Genomic DNA, 18,002 nt, shown 5'->3' on the forward strand with positions numbered 1-18,002 from the left:
TCTGCGAAAGCTTTCCCCACAATACGGATGCTGGGGTTTAAGTGTTTAAATACATTTACTCATACTGTAGCCTGTATTGTAACCAAAAGTACAATTTTGAGATACATTTTTTACTGTACTGGAGTATTTCCATACTTTTACCCAGTACATCTCAGAGGCAAATATTGTGATTTTACTCCACTACAATTATTTGAAAACATAAATTACACTTCATTAACCACTTCAGCCTTATATATATATACTTTGTCTTTGGCTGTTTTTGAACATTTTCACATCCAAATCCTAACCAGGCTAAGTGAGTAGCTGTCACACATTTTATCTGAGTCATTTTATCCGAGTATAAGTCTCTGTGGTGCTGGAGATGAGGCGGTGTTGTGTCTTAAAACACAACCCTGGTTCAAGTCCACCTTCTGGATCATCACTTTGCAAACAGTTAGCCTACTTTATAGATTTTGATTATTATTACAAAACATACATTAACCACTTCAGCCCTTATACTTTGCGACGTGTTGTCAGATTGTAGGTATTTTCAAAAGATTTTGATACATTTGGAAAACTTGTGAAATGAATACTTTTACTTTTTGTACTTTTACTCAAGTAAATTGTGTAATGTAAAAATAATTATAGAGCATTTCTACATTGTAGTATGAATACTTTTACTTAAGTAAAAAATGGGAGTACTTCTTCCACCATCCTACTAAGTTCAGGCAACTTTATAGGCTGCGGCTGAAATCACATACTAACTTATTTAGTATGCTAAATTACTTTTTAGTTTGTCTGAAAGCTTAGTAGCTACTAGCTACTAAATAGTATGTGAGATGCATACTACATTCACGCAAATTTAAAGTGTTGGTGACTAAAGCACCCTTGGTTAGATTATTAGAAATGACAATATTAAACAATAACATTGTTTTAAAAAATGAATGAATGTTTGTATCTTCATGTGAAATGTACATATTAATGTCTTATGCATATTCAAGCAGTTGATAATTAAATACAGTATGAGGTTAAATGAAGAGACATTTTTATTCAATATATCTGGCTGCATGCAGCGTTTATTTCCTCATATTTTACATGTACAGAAGTACACCGACTTCTTATAAGAAATAGTACAAAATGGATCAACCCTTTCGACAGTGACTTAAAAACATGGTCGGGTGAAGGTAAACATAGGCTCTTGATACACACACAGGAGAGACATGCATCCATCCAATAGAAATACACAGTATCAAATGATATGGTTCTGAACTACAAGCGCACACAGAAAAATAAAGGTGCCAACTGGAACCGAAACTGGTTCTTCAGAGTGATGCCATAGAGAAGAACCATTTTTGGTTACAGAAAAAAAACTATCAGACCTAGGAAGAACCTTGAACCACTTAAAAGGAGTAGTTCACCCAATTTTTTTTACTTATTTTCAATCAATTACACACCTTCATGGGGTGTGTAATTGATAGAAAATAAGTTTGTGAACTTTAAACCTTATATTCTTCATTGACCGCCGACCGGTGTCTCCCAGAGCTCTATTCTTGGTCCGCTCCTTGTTTCCCTCTAAACCAAATCTCTTTGTAGCAGATCTACAAGCTCACAACGTTGCGTTGCACGTGTTTAGGTCTTTGAGAATAAAACGGAACCTAAATAAAACGGTTCTTTTGGTAGGCGACGGCTCTTCGTGGAACCACGCCATCTTATAGAGAACCGTTATTTTTCTGTGTGCAGTTTAAGACATGGATTGATCAATGAGCCTTTCTAGTCGTGTAGGACTTTTTCACACTGTCCAGAGGAAACGTACGAAACAAAAGCATGTCGTACTTGGCAAGCTGTTATATCAAAAACATGCTTTTTGTGTCTGCATGCTCCTTGTGATATTACAGTAAAGGACAGTAGGGGAGGTTAGTCAGTCAACAGAGGATTGTTGACAAGAAACGGTCGATTCTGGTTTGTATGTGGTTTGAACATTTTAGTCAGAAAGGAGAAGCGATGGCACTGGGAAGACCTTCTGGAGAGGGATTGTACATTTGCATGCATATAATATCCTCCGGTCATACGCGCACGCACACACACACACACACACACACACACACACACACACACACACACACACACACACACACACACACACACACACACACACACACACACACACACACACACACACACACACACACACACACACACACACACACACACACACACACACACCTGTCCTGTAAACCTTGGCCTTCAAGAGGGGTCCTCGCTAGCACACAGTATCAGCCCACTCATTTACATAGTACGTTCGTTATCACTCTAGAACACTGGTTCTCAAAGTGGGGTCCGGGGACCCCCAGGGGTCTTTGAGGGGGTCCCAGGGTTTAACCACTTCTTTTACCATAAATACGTTGGCTATTTGAAAGATTGTCTACGAAAAAAAAAGAAATCTTTTGAATATTGAATATTTTTTAAACATTTTCAGATGGGGGTCTGCTGCCAAATACATGTTCATTTGGGGGGTCCTTGACATGAAAAGGTTTGAGAACGTTTTCACACTTTTTTTTACTTCAAGGACGCCCAGTTCAGTGGTGGAAAGTAACTAAGTACATTTACTCAAGTACTGTACTTAAGTACAATTTTGAGGTATTTGTACTTTACTTGAGTATTTCCAATTTCCAATACTTTTACTTCTACTCCACTACATCTCAGAGGCAAACATTGTACTTTTACTCCACTACATTTACTTGAAAACTTTAGTTACTAGTTACTTTTCAGATATAAACTATGATATAATGAAACCTACATTAACCACTTTAAACCTATTTTGTACCTAGGCTATTTGAAAATAGCAGATCTACAAGCTCACAACGCGTCGCATCGCGACGCGTTGTGAGCTTGTAGATCGGCTATTTTCAAATATTTAGTACTTTTACTTTTGGTACTTTAAGTACATTTTGATGCCAATACTTTTGTACTTTTACTCAAGTAAATTTTTAATTCTGGACTTTTACTTGTAACAGAGTATTTTTATATTGCAGTATTGGTACTTTTACTTAAGTAAAGAATTTGAGTACTTTTTCCACCACTGGGTTTAACCACTTCTTTTACCATAAATACGTTGGCTATTTGAAAGATTGTCTATGAAAAAAAAAGAAATCTTGGAAGAATTTTGAATATTTTTAAAACATTTTCACCAAAATGTCCCTGGCACAAAATATTTTCAGATGGGGGTCTGCTGCCAAATACAAGTTCATTTGGGGGGTCCTTGACATGAAAAGGTTTGAGAAAGTTTTCACACTTTTTTTACTTCAAGGACGCCCAGTTAATCGTGAACTGCATATTTTGATCCATTTGGTTCCACTTGTACACTCTAGGAGTTACAGATCCTCGAGGACCCCTGGGGGTCCCCACAGGACCCACGTTGAGAACCACGGCACTAGAAGATTGGGATTCTAATTGATTAGACCTTTTCTGTCATCCAGTCCACCGATCGCGTCCTTCACGTTTTCAAAGACACAGAAATTCATCTGAAAATTACCGCATAATAATTACTTCCATGTTTCTTATAAACAAAAACAAAAACAAAAAGAATTACAAATGGCACATAGGAAAGTAAACCTGCTATATGGCACACCGATCATGTGCAACATCAAAGCTGTATACATTTACACAGGGTTCCATTTCATGAACCACTTAAATACTTCTTCATTATGACAAATGGTGAAAATATCAAATCCACAAGCTCATATAGCTTGTAGATTTGATATTTCAAGCTTATAGATCTGTTATTTTGTTGACTTGGGGGGAGGAGACAATTTCGTTCAATGTCAGGGTTAATGTTGTTTAACATAATTATTTGTATTAAATTGTTAAATTGTAAAATTATCAAACATGAATATATATATATATATTAAAAAAACATACAGACAGTCTGTGGGGGGGGGGGGGTATATCTGAAGCAGAGGCGTGGATCTCCCCAGTGCCCCGAGGAACCCTGCATATTAGTATACAGCCTGGTGCTGCACATGTACTGTAACTGCATCGTCTCATTCATTGTAATGGTTGAATACTGCCTGCCTCATTGTAAAGATTCAGATCAGCGATTCCCAACCTTGAGGGCCATGAGGATAAGCGGGCCCCAAAATAATGTATGTAAAAACAAAATATTGGTATGGTATTTTTTTCCCTTTAACCCATTAAGACCTGAGGCGATTCTTAAAAATATTCTAAATCCTAACAGTTTTTGGAAAAAAAATCCAAAAAATGTTTTTTCAAGATTTTTCTAAAATAGCAGATCTACAAGCTCATAGCGCGGCACTCGGTGCCGCGCTATGAGCTTGTATATCTGCTATTTTTGAATAGCCAAAGAAATCTAAAGTGACACAGATGCGTTCCAGGTCTTAAATCATTTTCATGGGGATATCGATAAATAGGAACTTAAATTATACTATGTTTATATTCCATTGATCCAAGCCAGAACAATCGATTGATTAATCAATCATTAAAATAAACATGCTCTGAAAATGCGGCCCACCCATCTGACCACTTAACAATGACTTAACCACTTGAACCCCAGCATGCTTATTCTGGGGGGAATAAATAGCAGATCTACAAGCTCACCACGTCTCGCATTGCGACCTGTTGTGAGCTTACATCTGCTATTTTTGGCGTAGGGATTTGGTGTAGATGGCAAAAAGTGTAATTGTAACTCAGGTCCTTTTGACTAAGAATAGAGGGTTTAAGGGGTTAAGTGCGGCACACCCTTCTGTCCACTTAACCCGTGTTTTATTTCTTTTATTACATATTTTTTCCCCCTTTCAATAATTTTAGAATTAGTTTTTTTTCTCCAATGTTTTTTTTTATTTTAATTCTTTGAACTGTGAAGCGCATTGGGTTGCACTTGCTGTATGAAATGTGCTAAATTAAAAAAATTTGATCGATTGATTGATTGATGGATGTAGCTTAATGGATAGGCCTACAGATGACAACATTATTAGACTTTACTGAGATGGGCAGTTTGTTTGCAGTAGCCTATACTTACGTTTATATGAATTTAACATAAACCTTTTAGATGAGTCAAATTCTTGAGATTTGTGAAGTTCAGATAAATAAGACACTTTTCGGGATATAATTGGCAGGCTGACAATTGTCATTGAAGGAAAGAGCTTGTTATACCCAGACAGAGCAGCCATGTGCCAGTACTGTCATCTGGGATCTCTCTGTTTTGCATTTTTACACACACGCACGAAGGACGGGGCGCGGACGCTTTTCGAGATTTCTCAAGTAGGCCCAGCAAAAGTTGGGAACCGCTGATTCAGATTAAAGGGTCATGCTATTCTTCTCCAGAAACCCCCGCCGAGCTTTAGTGCAAAAAGTAGTTCAAGTTCTGTTCCATTGTTATCCTACAGTATAGAGAGAACAGAATACCACACAACCAAATACAAAGCTAGTATTTTACAGTGACATACTATTGTAAGAAATGATAAATATTCACTAATCTCAAATAAAAAGATCAAATACTGCACTTGACTTTGCCCTGTTATAGCACAAGGTGTTGCCTGTTCCAAATCTGAAGAGAAGCATTCCAGTCCCCGGATACCGACAGACAACACTGTGCTGGGCTGCTACCTACCTACAAAAAAAATTAGATGTACTACAACTTATGGTCATCACCATTAACTGGATTATCAAGATATTCACAAATGAATATGTCATATTAAAAAAGCAAATTCCAAAATGAATTGAAATTGACTAGTTAGAATAAAAAATGATAACTAAGATAATGCATAATATCACTGCAACGTGTGCCATTTGCCTATATTTACAAAGCAACAGAGCAGGTGAAAGGATGGCACATGTAGGGCATGGTAAGGACAGTCATAGTTAGGGACAGTGGTGGACAAAGTACTCAACCCCAGTCCTTGAGTCGAAGTACAGATACTCCTGGTCAAATATAATCTGAGTTCCCAGAAGTTTTCGCCAGCTCTCGCATACAAACGGGAGGGGCGAGGAAAAGGTCAAATATTACTCTACTAAGTGAGAGTTGCTCAGTCAGTACCACTGCAATACTAAATAATTAAGTATCCCCAAGTACAAGCTTTTAAAAAAATACTTAAGTAGGCTATTCTAAAGTACATTTTCTTTTAATATCATTGCATTACTAGACATTTTTACACGCCGATCTATAAGCTCACAACGCGTCACGATATGAGCATGATAGATCCGCTATTTTCACAATTTTTTTAATGGGATTAATTCCTTAATTTAATTCATGGAATGTAGTGGAGTGAAAGTCACAAGTTTCCACCCCAAAAAAAGACTAATACTCAAGTAAAGTACACGTACTAAAAAAACAATTACTCAAGTAAATGTACTTCTGTCCACCACTGGTAATGGAACAAAAGACGCTGCACTGGTTGACAGTATTCACTCCTGTACAATAACCATTACAAAATGTTAGCGTCCAAAACAACACAACAGTGAGAAAAGATCCGATATGGCAATGTATTCATGACCAGTGGAAAAGCTTTTGTGTACAATTTTTTGCTCATAATAAAGCCTGATGTATACTGCCGTACGATGGTGTCGCGCGCTGAGAATAGTACAAGCTCACAATGTGCCACGACTCATGAGCTTGTAGATCTGTTAAGTGTTGGCTGTTTTCCCTTGCCATAGGCCACTATGTCAGACACCAGAGAGGACTTGTGAGGTCCACCGCAGACAAAAATGTCCTCTCCATCAAAGGATGCTTAAAATTGGAACTGATCTCCCAGTTACACGCAAAGGGAAAGCTCTACCCTCACAACATTCAAAGGCCAACTCAAACAACGGTTAAAGTGTTTACACCATCGCACGGCAGAGTATAACATCAAGCATTAGGTTGTGCTCAATGAAAATCAGTCCAAACGATTACCAACAAACCTTTGTGCACATGTACTTGCGATTGATGCTTGCAAACATCATGACTGGCTTCCATCTGTGGCATCCCTGGGGGTGCAGTTGCCGCCCGAATCCGAGCTGTTGTCAGTTTTGCACTTTCCCCACGAAAAAAAAAAGAAGTTACGTTAAGGTAAGGGGTCGGGACGTAGGGAAGCTGATTCTCAGTCAGGGCTGGGGGGCAACTTCACCCCGATTGCGATAAGACGTTGCGAGAAAGAAAATGACATCATATCCTGTCCTAGCGCATACTTCCTTCCTTTCGGATATCGTACGACAGAATCAGTCTCTTAAGTCCTTTGGTTGGTTTACCCGTCTGGAGGGGGCCGTGTTCCCCCGCCGTCTCTTTCCACTGACTTGGTTTTGTTCGTTTTCTTTTGTTTTGCGGTTTGGGGCTGGGCGGAAGCCAGCCCCGAGTAACGGGTGTGTGCGCGAGAAGCGAGGGGTTCGATCATAGACATTGCAAGCGTAGGTACCTCATTGGCCGTAGCTGTTTATTGGAGCGACACGTCATTTTGGTAGGGAGAGCTGTGCCCCCCTAATGCATGTAGAGTATACCCCATGTACAGTAGCCTACAGTACGTACACTGTAGTATGTATACTGAATCAGGAGGTCTCTCCACTATTAAAATCATCATAACTCGCTGAATTCTCAACCGATTTACACCCGGTTTGGTTTGTTACAAATGTCATGTAGTTATGTTATGCTAGATACGTGGTTAAATTTAAAAGAATGGGTTTTCATACCCTTTCTTACATAGGTAGTAACAGTAATGGTTAGAAAACAGAAACAAATTTATACTTATATACGACTCAGGCATATTTCTGGAGTTATGACAAGCCGTCATAATATGGAGGCGACGTTGACGTGCGGTCCAGACAGTGGTCGATGAGGCATCTACGTATCTGTCTATCTATCTATCTGTCTATGGGTTCGATGACGAGGCACTCTTCATGCATCCTTTCTTTAGCAGCTCAGTGGGATACGACACTGTACGTCCAGAGGCGTCATTTCAGGACAAAAATAGAGAATGGCAAAAAAGCAATCGCTTCATTATTTTGGAACGTTTTTTTTTATAATAATGATGTGTGACAATGATGTGTGTCACTTGTCATATGCAGATGGACGGACGGACGTGGATTGAGATGCACTCGTTAAATGCAAACGCTAGGGGGTGGCAAATGCCATCCGCTGGGAGCCCAAATGACGCCTCCGAGGGTCATCTATGGGCTGACAGCCACTAAAATGCACATGTCGCTCTTGGTCCAAAGACGGGCTTCAATGTGCGTTGAGGAAACAAGCCGTGTGAGGGCTTGGAATTAAGGGTGGGGGTTCTCTCCCCCCATACAGCATGTCTCTGCATTGTGTAAGGGGGTGGGGGTATGAGGGGGCGGAGGAGGTACTTTCAGAGGTGGGTCTCGTCCCTTGGAGATGTGCAGGGCTCCGGCGATTTCGGGGTGCCACGGGATGGCATTGCCACCGCGGGCACATCCTCTGGGACGTGTGCCAGTGGGTCGGAGCGAATAATATACCTACGGAACAACAATAGAAAAGATTGAACAGCAGAGCACTGCAGCAGCAGAGTTTCATTCATAGTGATAACACAACAATAATAATGCGATATTAAATTAACATTATTTGTTTGTTTTTTTACAACAATCCATAACTTTCTTTAGTGAATCAAATGTTGTTTAGACAAATCTGTATTATAGAGTATGTGAATACAACATAACTAACACATCTGCAGTGGTTGGAGGTGGTCACCCTACCCTTCTATTGAGAAATTTACATCAGCTCATGACATCATGCTCAAACCAACCAACTCAAATGAGCTGTCCCTTGCAGCTCAGTACAACATATGAGAGACCCATGTTCAAATCCTGAGTAGAACTTGAACGTGGTGTGGATTGCAGCTACAACCTATTCAATCCGGGAACGCATCTGTGTAATTCTTAATGTCTTTGGCTATTCAAAAATAGCAGATCTACAAGCTCATTATGAGCTTGTAGATCTGCTATTTTTAGAAAAATCTTGAAATGTGTGCAAATCTTTGAATATATTTTGTATCTCAAATCTTTGCTTCTGGGGGGGTCCCTGGAACAAAATATTTTGAGAAGGCTAAATACATTTTGGGTGGTCCTTGACATGAAAAAGTTTGAGCACCACTGATATAGCAAGTTTTTCAGAAACCAGTTAGGATTTAGAAGACATTTTGTAGATGAGTTCCCAGATTGAATGGGTTATTACAACGCATGTACGCGACATTCCAGCGGTCTAAAATGGAAATGAAAGAGTGTTCTTACACGACGTCGTTGAGCTCCAGCATGGTGTCGGGAGGAGGGTTGATGAGCACGTAGGACAGCGTGTTCTGGTGGTCATTCATCTCGTCTGTAACAGAGAACAGGCAGGACCTTCACAGCTGCGACCCGAGGACCTCCCTCATTACACACTACATTAGCCAGCAAATGGCCCCTCTCTAACCACTGTAAAATGACAATTCCTTCCAGTCAAAAGATGATGAAGTATATATTAAACCCATGTAGATTTATGACGAAGTGACAAGCAGACCCTGCGACAAATAGCGCTGGAAATAGTTTTGATCATATTGCCGGCTCTAAGTGGGAATGATTTTCCGCCTTGGGACTGTGTCACTGATTTTACATTAGGCAAGATCAATTAAACTAGTATATGATATAGTACTCTATTATGTTTCAGCTATCTTCGTATAAAAGGGTAGTTCACTTAAAAACACATATGGGGTAATTTTAACGTCTATTCAGGCTTTTGTTGTGCACTCAAGATAGTTTTGAAGTTGCTTGATTCAATATTTAGATATTTGATATTCATTAGATCAGACACGCCCCTCCTATATCATCAGCCCATTGAACTTCAATCTTCATTTTAACCATGTTATACTCATTGAAAATACACATCCCTGATTCAGGTTATTGATTCTCGATACTGACCATGATACTGACATGATACTGACATGATACTGACATGATACTGACCATGATACTGACTATGATACTGACTATGATACTGACCATGATACTGACATGATACTGACATGATACTGATATGATACTGATATGATACTGACCATGATACTGACATGATAGATACTGGCATGATACTGACCATGATACTGACATGATGCTGACCATGATACTGACATGATACTGACCATGATACTGAACATTACACTGAACATTATACTGACCACGATAATGAAATGATACTGACCATTAGACTAACTATGATACTGACATGATACTGACATGATACTGACCATGATACTGACATGATACTGACCATGATACTGACATGATACTGACATGATACTGACCATGATACTGACCATGATACTGACCATGATACTGACCATTACACTGACCACGATAATGGCATGATACTGACCATGATACTGACCATTACACTGACCATTATACTGACCACGATAATAACATGATACTGACCATGATACTGACCATTATACTGACCACGATAATGACATGATACTGACCATGATACTCACCATGATACTGACCATGATACTGACCATTTCACTGACCATTATACTGACCATGATACTGACCATTTCACTGACCATTATACTGACCATTATACTGACCACGATAATGACATGATACTGACCATGATACTGACCACAATACTGACATAATACTGACCATGATACTGACATGATGGCCCCTCACACATTAGAAGTAAAATATAAGTCAACAGAACCAGTTGCATGTGTTGTGTCTCTAAAATAGTCAACATGGAGTTTGAAGTTCAATGGGCTTATATAGGAGGGGGGTGCGTCTGATAAAAGGAATATCAAATATGTAAATATTGAATCAAGCAATTTAAAAACACACACACAAGCTAAAGTAGACGTTAAAATGACCCCAGAAGTGTTTTAAAGTGAAATACCCCTTTAAATCAGTGGTCACCCCCAAATATAAACATGTCAAAGTGTCACTAGAGTACTGTGTGTGTGTGTGTGTGTGTGTGTGTGTGTGTGTGTGTGTGTGTGTGTGTGTGTGTGTGTGTGTGTGTGTGTGTGTGTGTGTGTGTGTGTGTGTGTGTGTGTGTGTGTGTGTGTGTTAATTGTAGCGTTCTTTTACCTGCTAAATGTGACCATGACACAAGAGACATGTTTAGGTGCGTTGGGGTTCATACTTGGTTTGGTGGGCTCAGGAGGAGGGGAGGGGAAGACAAAATAAAGGAGGACATAATATGTGTCTCTATAACAACCCACCTGATCGTGGCCCTTTACAAAGCCAGGCGGGGTGGAAAAGAGAGAAGGGCTAACCGTTAACTCACAGGCCATGTCTGGTACGGGGAGGAGGGTGTTTTGGCATGCTGCTTGCCACAAGCGCACTCCATGCGCGGCATCAAGGGACGGAACTAACATGCACACAGCTTTCGCAAATCCGCCATCAATCATCATCATCACCATCGGAATCCATCACATTCCCTTTTTTTTTTTTGCAAACCTGCGCATTCCAGGACCGGACTAACAGTACAAACAGAGACCGGGATAAGGGATATATAGGCACGTTACTGTGCCCAGATTGCCATGCCGACACACAGCGCCCACTCCCCACTCCCCAATACCACCTATAGCCCCCCCTCCTCACGCGGAACCGCTGGGGGGGCGAGGGAGGACGAGGGGGGACGGGGGGACGGGCGACACCACCCACAGACACAAGGACATGCTCCGCCATCTGACCAGACTGGGCCAGAGACGCAGAACAAACTGAGAGTGAAGCAAAACACATTGGCAGTGTGGTAGTGGAAGGTGTCCGTGTCCTGCACCATCGTCTAAGTGCTTGTGTGCCTTGGGAAATCCTTTTTCTTTTAAATATGAATTATGAACTAGCGTCACACTACGGAAACAGGAGATGGGCTGTTGACCTACAGTATGGGCCATATGGCTCGGGAACCCATGATTCCCATGGCTACTTCACGTCCTTTTATACAGTACATGACAGGCATGTCAAACATTCTCAAAGTGGATTCTCCCATTAATTGAACCGACCTTCCATCCACATGGCATAATGCTCTCTGCTCCACTCTAAAAGCCAAGCTCTACACAGTACAATCCTCAGTGTCAATTTAACTAAGTGGAACCCATTGACACCAAGTATTTTACTGTGTAACGCCCTGCAGTAAATGACAAAACTCTAGCCAGTTGGGATAAGTCCCAAAACAAACACACAATGCAGAGACAGAGACAGTAGAGAGATAGGAGCAGACTGCTAATCTACCACTCACCCTGCTATAGGATGCACACACGCGCACACACACACACACACGCACACGCACACGTACGCGCACACACACGCACACGCACGCGCACACGCACACGCACACGCACACGCACACGCACACACACACGCACACACACACATTTGCATTACTATACTTGCGTGGACATCAACATTTCAGGATGGCAATTTTATGGATGGCCAGTTTTACTTAGTTGCGTACCGGAAATGGTCCGTCTACAGCTCTCAACTCACCACGTTGTGAGCTGTACGATACTGCCACGCAATCAAGTATAAATCAAGCATAACTCTAACCCCAACCCTTAAACCAGTGGTTTTCAACCCTTTTCATATCACCGTCCATTGTTTATTCTGCATTTGAGCCACAGACCACCGTTTGATGAGATTTAGACTCCCAGACCCAAGACTTAGAATATTTTGTTGTCGTTGGATACGATTTTGTCCACAATTCCATTCTGTATTGATGTTGGTACTATAGCAGAGATAACAGGCAAACGTTGACTAAAATAACAATTCTTTAATTAAGTAATGCAGATGTTTAACAATAATTTAACTCTTGAGAGAGTAAAATGTCATCTTACGTCCACAGAGTTAAAGATCTAATAAGGGTCCATTTGGTTACCAACTCTCCATCATTTAGCTGAGGACCACCTGGAACCCCCTCAAGGACCACTGGTGGTCCCCGGACCACTGGTTGAGAACCACTGCCCTCAACCTAACCTCTAAATGCCCACTCCAAACCTGAATCTTTTCCTAATTGTACTATACAATTTCTAGAATTTCCTAATTGCTAAATACTTTGGCCCTAAATATTTATCCCTCACAAGTATAGCAATACAAGTACACACGCACGCGCACACACATACACACACACACACACACACACACACACACACACACACACATTCATGCAGTATAGTGGCAGCGGTGTAATCAACCAGCTAACCTGACGGCTTGGTCGAGCAACCTGACCGCTGCTCTTTAATGTCCTGCTGTTCTGAGGGACGGGGTGCACTGTTAAACTTAAGAGGCCCACAGTGTTCATTTAGCACAAACTATAGAGCATTACTGTACATGCTCCTATAGGCCCAAACAATAACAGATTGTATTATATCTCGCGCAAAATAATATACATCTAACTATCGGTGTAGGGGGTATATCACTGGTGAAAACACTAGGTCGCTATTCTCAATTTCGCTGGTTCTCAAGGTGGAGTTTCGGGTGGGCTACAGGAGGTCCCCATGCAGCTAAATGATGGATAGTAAGGAAATAGGAACCAAATGGATCCGTACGGGTGTGTAACTCCGAGGGCCCTATCTTGCCTTACCCCTTATGCATAAAAGTGTTTGCATTTTTCTTTGGAAATATAGCATATCTACAAGCTCACAATATTTTCACTATTTTAAAAAGGCGGTTGGCGGATAACCACTATCTACACAATCTACACATTTTACAGTGAGAAAAAAAGGAAAAAAATATCATATCAATGGGGGTCTGTGGCCTAATGCATATCAAACTGGGGGTCCTTGAATTTAAAAAAGGTTGAGGATCACTTCTCAAAGGAACAACAGATGTGGGTGACTGGCATTGATGTTGTTGTTGTTGTACGTGTGTTGAAAAACTGCGCACAGATTACCTTGCAAATATCCTAGATTTACTCGATTCATCACATCGCTCGCAGTGAGATTAGAAACATCCTCTACACAAGCCAAAGAAGAAGGGAAGACAGAGCAGTTAAGAAAGAGAAAGAAAGAAAGAAGGGAAAAGAAAACAAAGAAGAAATAAAGCATCAGGCAGGCAGCAAAAGCTTTTTTGTTGTTAATCAAAGAAGAGAGTTGAGGGTGAGAGAGGATGCAAAGAGGAAGAAAAAAATAACAAGAAAACATGCAGTGATGTGAGGCCTGATTTGTATTCTGTTGTGTGTCCGGGTTGTGCTGAAAATAGCAGGTCTACAACAAGCAGTGGTGGAAGAAGTACTCCGATTGTTTTACTTAAGTAAAAGTAGCAATACCACAATGTAGAAATACAACATTTTACTTGAGGAAAAGTACAAAAGTATTGGCATCAAAATATACTTTAAAGTACCAAAGGATTTAGCTGATCTACAAGCTCACAATGTGTCGCAATGTGACGCACCGTGAGCTTGTATATCAGCTATTTTTGAATAGCCAAGGTCGAGTACAATACTTGAGTACATAGTTACACTACCGCTTGTAGATCGGATATTTCTGGCACACAACTCTGGCCCACAACAAAGTGTAAATGAGGCATTGGCGTGAGAAACCGTGAGCCTTGTCAAAGGTTCTCAGTCTTTCAGGTAATCCAATCTGAAGGTCTATATCAGATCTTGCAGATAAGATTTCTGTCTCAGTTCTCCACCAAAAGGCATTTTACAATATGGAGATATACAGTATGCACACACATAACACTACTTCCTCTGGAACCTGATTCTGTTTGAGTTTTTTGTTTGTTTGTTTTCTTCCAAAAAATAGAAGAACAAGCGAGAAACAGAGAGGAGCTGAGAACAGAAAAGAGAGGGAGAGAAGAATGCAAGGCCAGATGCAGTTCCGAGTTCAGAAATGCAAATGCTTCAGGGGTTTAAAAGTGTTCCTGCATTCTCATGCATACGGGTTTATGCGTAAGGGTTTATGCACAAGGGTTATTAATGCACATGCACATGGCGTTGTGATCATGGCTCCGTACTCAAATGTATGCAGCAAAATCCGGAGCGTTGATTTAAAGCAATTTAGAAATAGACCTAGTAACACTTTCTATGAAGCTCATGCATAGAATGCATTATAAACACACTTCCAGTATATTGCATTATAATTAGCTTACAACACTGCATAATCATAGTTATAAGCGCTCATAAATACTCAATGCTTTAAAACAATAATCATACCACATCATAAAGCATTTATAATGTTGATTATACATGAATTATAATGTGATTATAACCTATAGCACTCATTAATACTCATAATGCTTTATAATCAAAACGCACACAAAACATATATAATTTGATTGCTATGAGTGCTTATAACTATTAGCATAGTGTTCTAATGATTGCATTATAAGTATGTTTATGATGCATTACAGACATGGGCATAATATAAAGTGTTAACATAGAGCCTTATGGGTAAATGTCTACGCTCTAATGCCCGGTTTATACGTGGTTGCGCGTCGTGTCACACACCGAAAATAGCCCACTCAAGTTACAAGCTCGCGGCGACACGTGGGGAGCTTGTAGACTGGCTAGTTTTCAGTGTGCAACTAAATAATCACCCATAACACTCTCTTTATTGTGTGTGCATTATGGGACATGGAGGAGATGGGGTGCGATGGGAGTGTGCTGCTGGCTGACAGAGTGACGTTCACTGAAGGTTAACATGAAGCTGATGGCAGTTGCATGGCAGTGGATGGATCGGCAGCTAAGTACTCGACAGGCAACTATAGACCTTGTCGTTGGAACTGCGTTCCTAAGGAACAGCTTGGGTCCAAGTTGTATTGCCTGTCAGCTACTGATATTCACAAACACTGCAACAAGAAATAAACTTGGACCCCTTGAGAAACGCTTAGGTTGTGTGATAAGGTCTATAGAACAGGCAATGAGATGAGGTAGATGAATGGAACAGTACAAGTGCATACTCATAACATTCACAAAACATTATAAAAAAAAACCTATGATTTCATGACTAGAGTAATTAGTAACAATCACCTTGCTGTAACATTCATCAAGTTACTGCTAAATTCACGACACAGAATGATACATTTTTGAGTGATCAAACTGTGGTTCACCCTGATCATTAAAATATATATTTTTTAAATCATTATGGTGAATTGTGAATAAGCCATTAGCCTAACCTAAAGCCTATTTTATACTTAGTTGAGCACTTGATGCACACCGAAAGTAATCTACAAGCTATTTTGGGTATTTCTGGTGTACAATACTGGTGCGCAAACTAAGTGCAAATCAGGCATAAGTCCCAACATTATGTTACAGAGCACCGCGCGGTTTGAGCAGTCCGGCTTACCGTAGCCCACGGTGGGCAGTCCCAGGTGCTTCATGCGGTTCTTGACGAGCTCGGAGAGCTCCTGCCTCTCGGAGCGGCGGTACAGGTTGAGGCGCTGCTGGGAGATGCGTTCGGCGCGGCTGGGGGGCTTGGCGCTCTTCCGGCTGAGCCGGCGCGCCCACTGCATGCTCTTCTTCCTCAGCAGCGGGTGCTCCGACTGGTCGCTGCTGGTGGAGGAGGTTATTGTTATATACGAATGAACGAAAACTAGAGTTGAAAAAAGACAAACAAAAAAAAACTAATATGGCTTTACAAAAAATTATACCTAAATGAAATTATGTGTTTATAAAACTAACTAAAACAAACTAAACTCACAGAGAAAATGTCCTTAGTTTTAGTTCTTGGATAATAAATCTTATCTTCTAGTAATTTATTAAGGCTTTTATGTTGTAAAATTTCCCCAAATCTTAAAAAATTGCAAAAAAATGCCGATCTACAAGCTCCACGACGCATCACATCACGTCATGAGTCACGACAACGAGTGAGCTTGTAGATCGGCTAAGTCAAAATAAAATAAAATAAAAGAAAACGAATGAAAAAGGCAAAACTCTACTAACCTTGCGGTGGAGTAGCGGTGGCCCGCCGTCTTCTGGTCCTCGCCTCGCTCCTCGCCCTCCTCCGCGTTGATGGACACCTGAGACTACGGGAGGGAGGGGGGATGGGGGCGTTAACACTATGTAACAGTGTGTGTGTGTGTGTGTGTGTGTGTGTGTGTGTGTGTGTGTGTGTGTGTGTGTGTGTGTGTGTGTGTGTGTGTGTGTGTGTGTGTGTGTGTGTGTGTGCGTGTGCGTGTGCGTGCGTGCGTGTGAATATGTCTGTGTTTGGAGAGGAGTGATGTATGGCTAGCGGGTGTGTGGGCTGTGCTGTGTCAACCAAAAGGTAATGGCGGTGTCACATTAATTATACATACTCATTTCCAGAGGCCATTGTAGAGGCCAGTGTGCTATTGGGAGTGCCATTATATTTAGCACAGTGAGTGATAAATGAAAAATAATAACAGTAACAGTAAAAGCGAGGCAGCTATATTTTGATATCACATATCGTTGCCGTTGGGTGGAAACCTTCTACGTCCCAAACTGCAAATTTTCAGAAATGGAAAGACGAACCTGCACAATGCAACGCATTGTGAGTACTCTTGTATGACGAAATAGCGCATTAATTTACGAAAAAAAAAAAGTTTAAATATGGAGATACAAGGTTTCTGCCCAACAGCAACGATACGGTCAACAGGCAGTGGCAGTTGGCAGGATCAAAAACGGCCTTACCTGTGATTGGCCGTCCTTGCACTGAGACCAGGGGACAGGGACACACCCAGCAAACCAAAGAGACAAAATCACAGATGGGGGAGCACCAAGCCAGCAAGCATTAAAACACAGTAAATACACAGAGCATACAGTAAAATCCTGAGTGTTAAATGAACTCTGAAAGTTGAAAATTGGACCCTTAAATTAATAACAATTAACGACTTAATTAATCAGGATTTTGCTGCGTATTTCCTTAGCAACACAGAGCCACCAGGCAAATGCTGGTAAATATCTGGATGGTGGCTGTGATGTTTGTCTACACAACTATAAATGTTTCATTCTCAGAATGACACATTTTTCTTTGTAAAAAAAACAGAAAATTAGCCTACTTTTGAAAAAAGCTGATCTACAAGCTCACGCCACGTCACATAGCAAGGCATTGTGTGTTTGTAGAGCTATTTTCAAAACATTTTCA

The 18,002-nt window shown here is 40.8% G+C and overlaps 1 protein-coding gene across 1 annotated transcript in view; it reads right to left on the reverse strand.

The window, feature by feature from the left end:
• Positions 1-6,440: 6,440 nt before the first annotated feature.
• The window catches only part of kcnt1b (potassium sodium-activated channel subfamily T member 1b), a 148,357-nt gene continuing 136,795 nt past the window's right edge, over positions 6,441-18,002 (reverse strand). Inside the window, exons 29-33 of the mRNA XM_080432528.1 lie at positions 17,549-17,569; positions 16,841-16,923; positions 16,245-16,450; positions 9,214-9,298; positions 6,441-8,442 (exon numbers count right to left, since the gene is read on the reverse strand). Of these exons, the coding sequence (XP_080288654.1) occupies positions 8,316-8,442; positions 9,214-9,298; positions 16,245-16,450; positions 16,841-16,923; positions 17,549-17,569 (522 nt within the window). The 3' untranslated portion in view covers positions 6,441-8,315. The remainder of the gene's footprint in view (positions 8,443-9,213; positions 9,299-16,244; positions 16,451-16,840; positions 16,924-17,548; positions 17,570-18,002) is intronic.

The sequence above is a fragment of the Gymnoscopelus braueri genome, assembly GCF_963280865.1.
Source record: "Gymnoscopelus braueri genome assembly, chromosome: 7".
Classification (NCBI taxonomy): Eukaryota; Metazoa; Chordata; class Actinopteri; order Myctophiformes; family Myctophidae; genus Gymnoscopelus; species Gymnoscopelus braueri.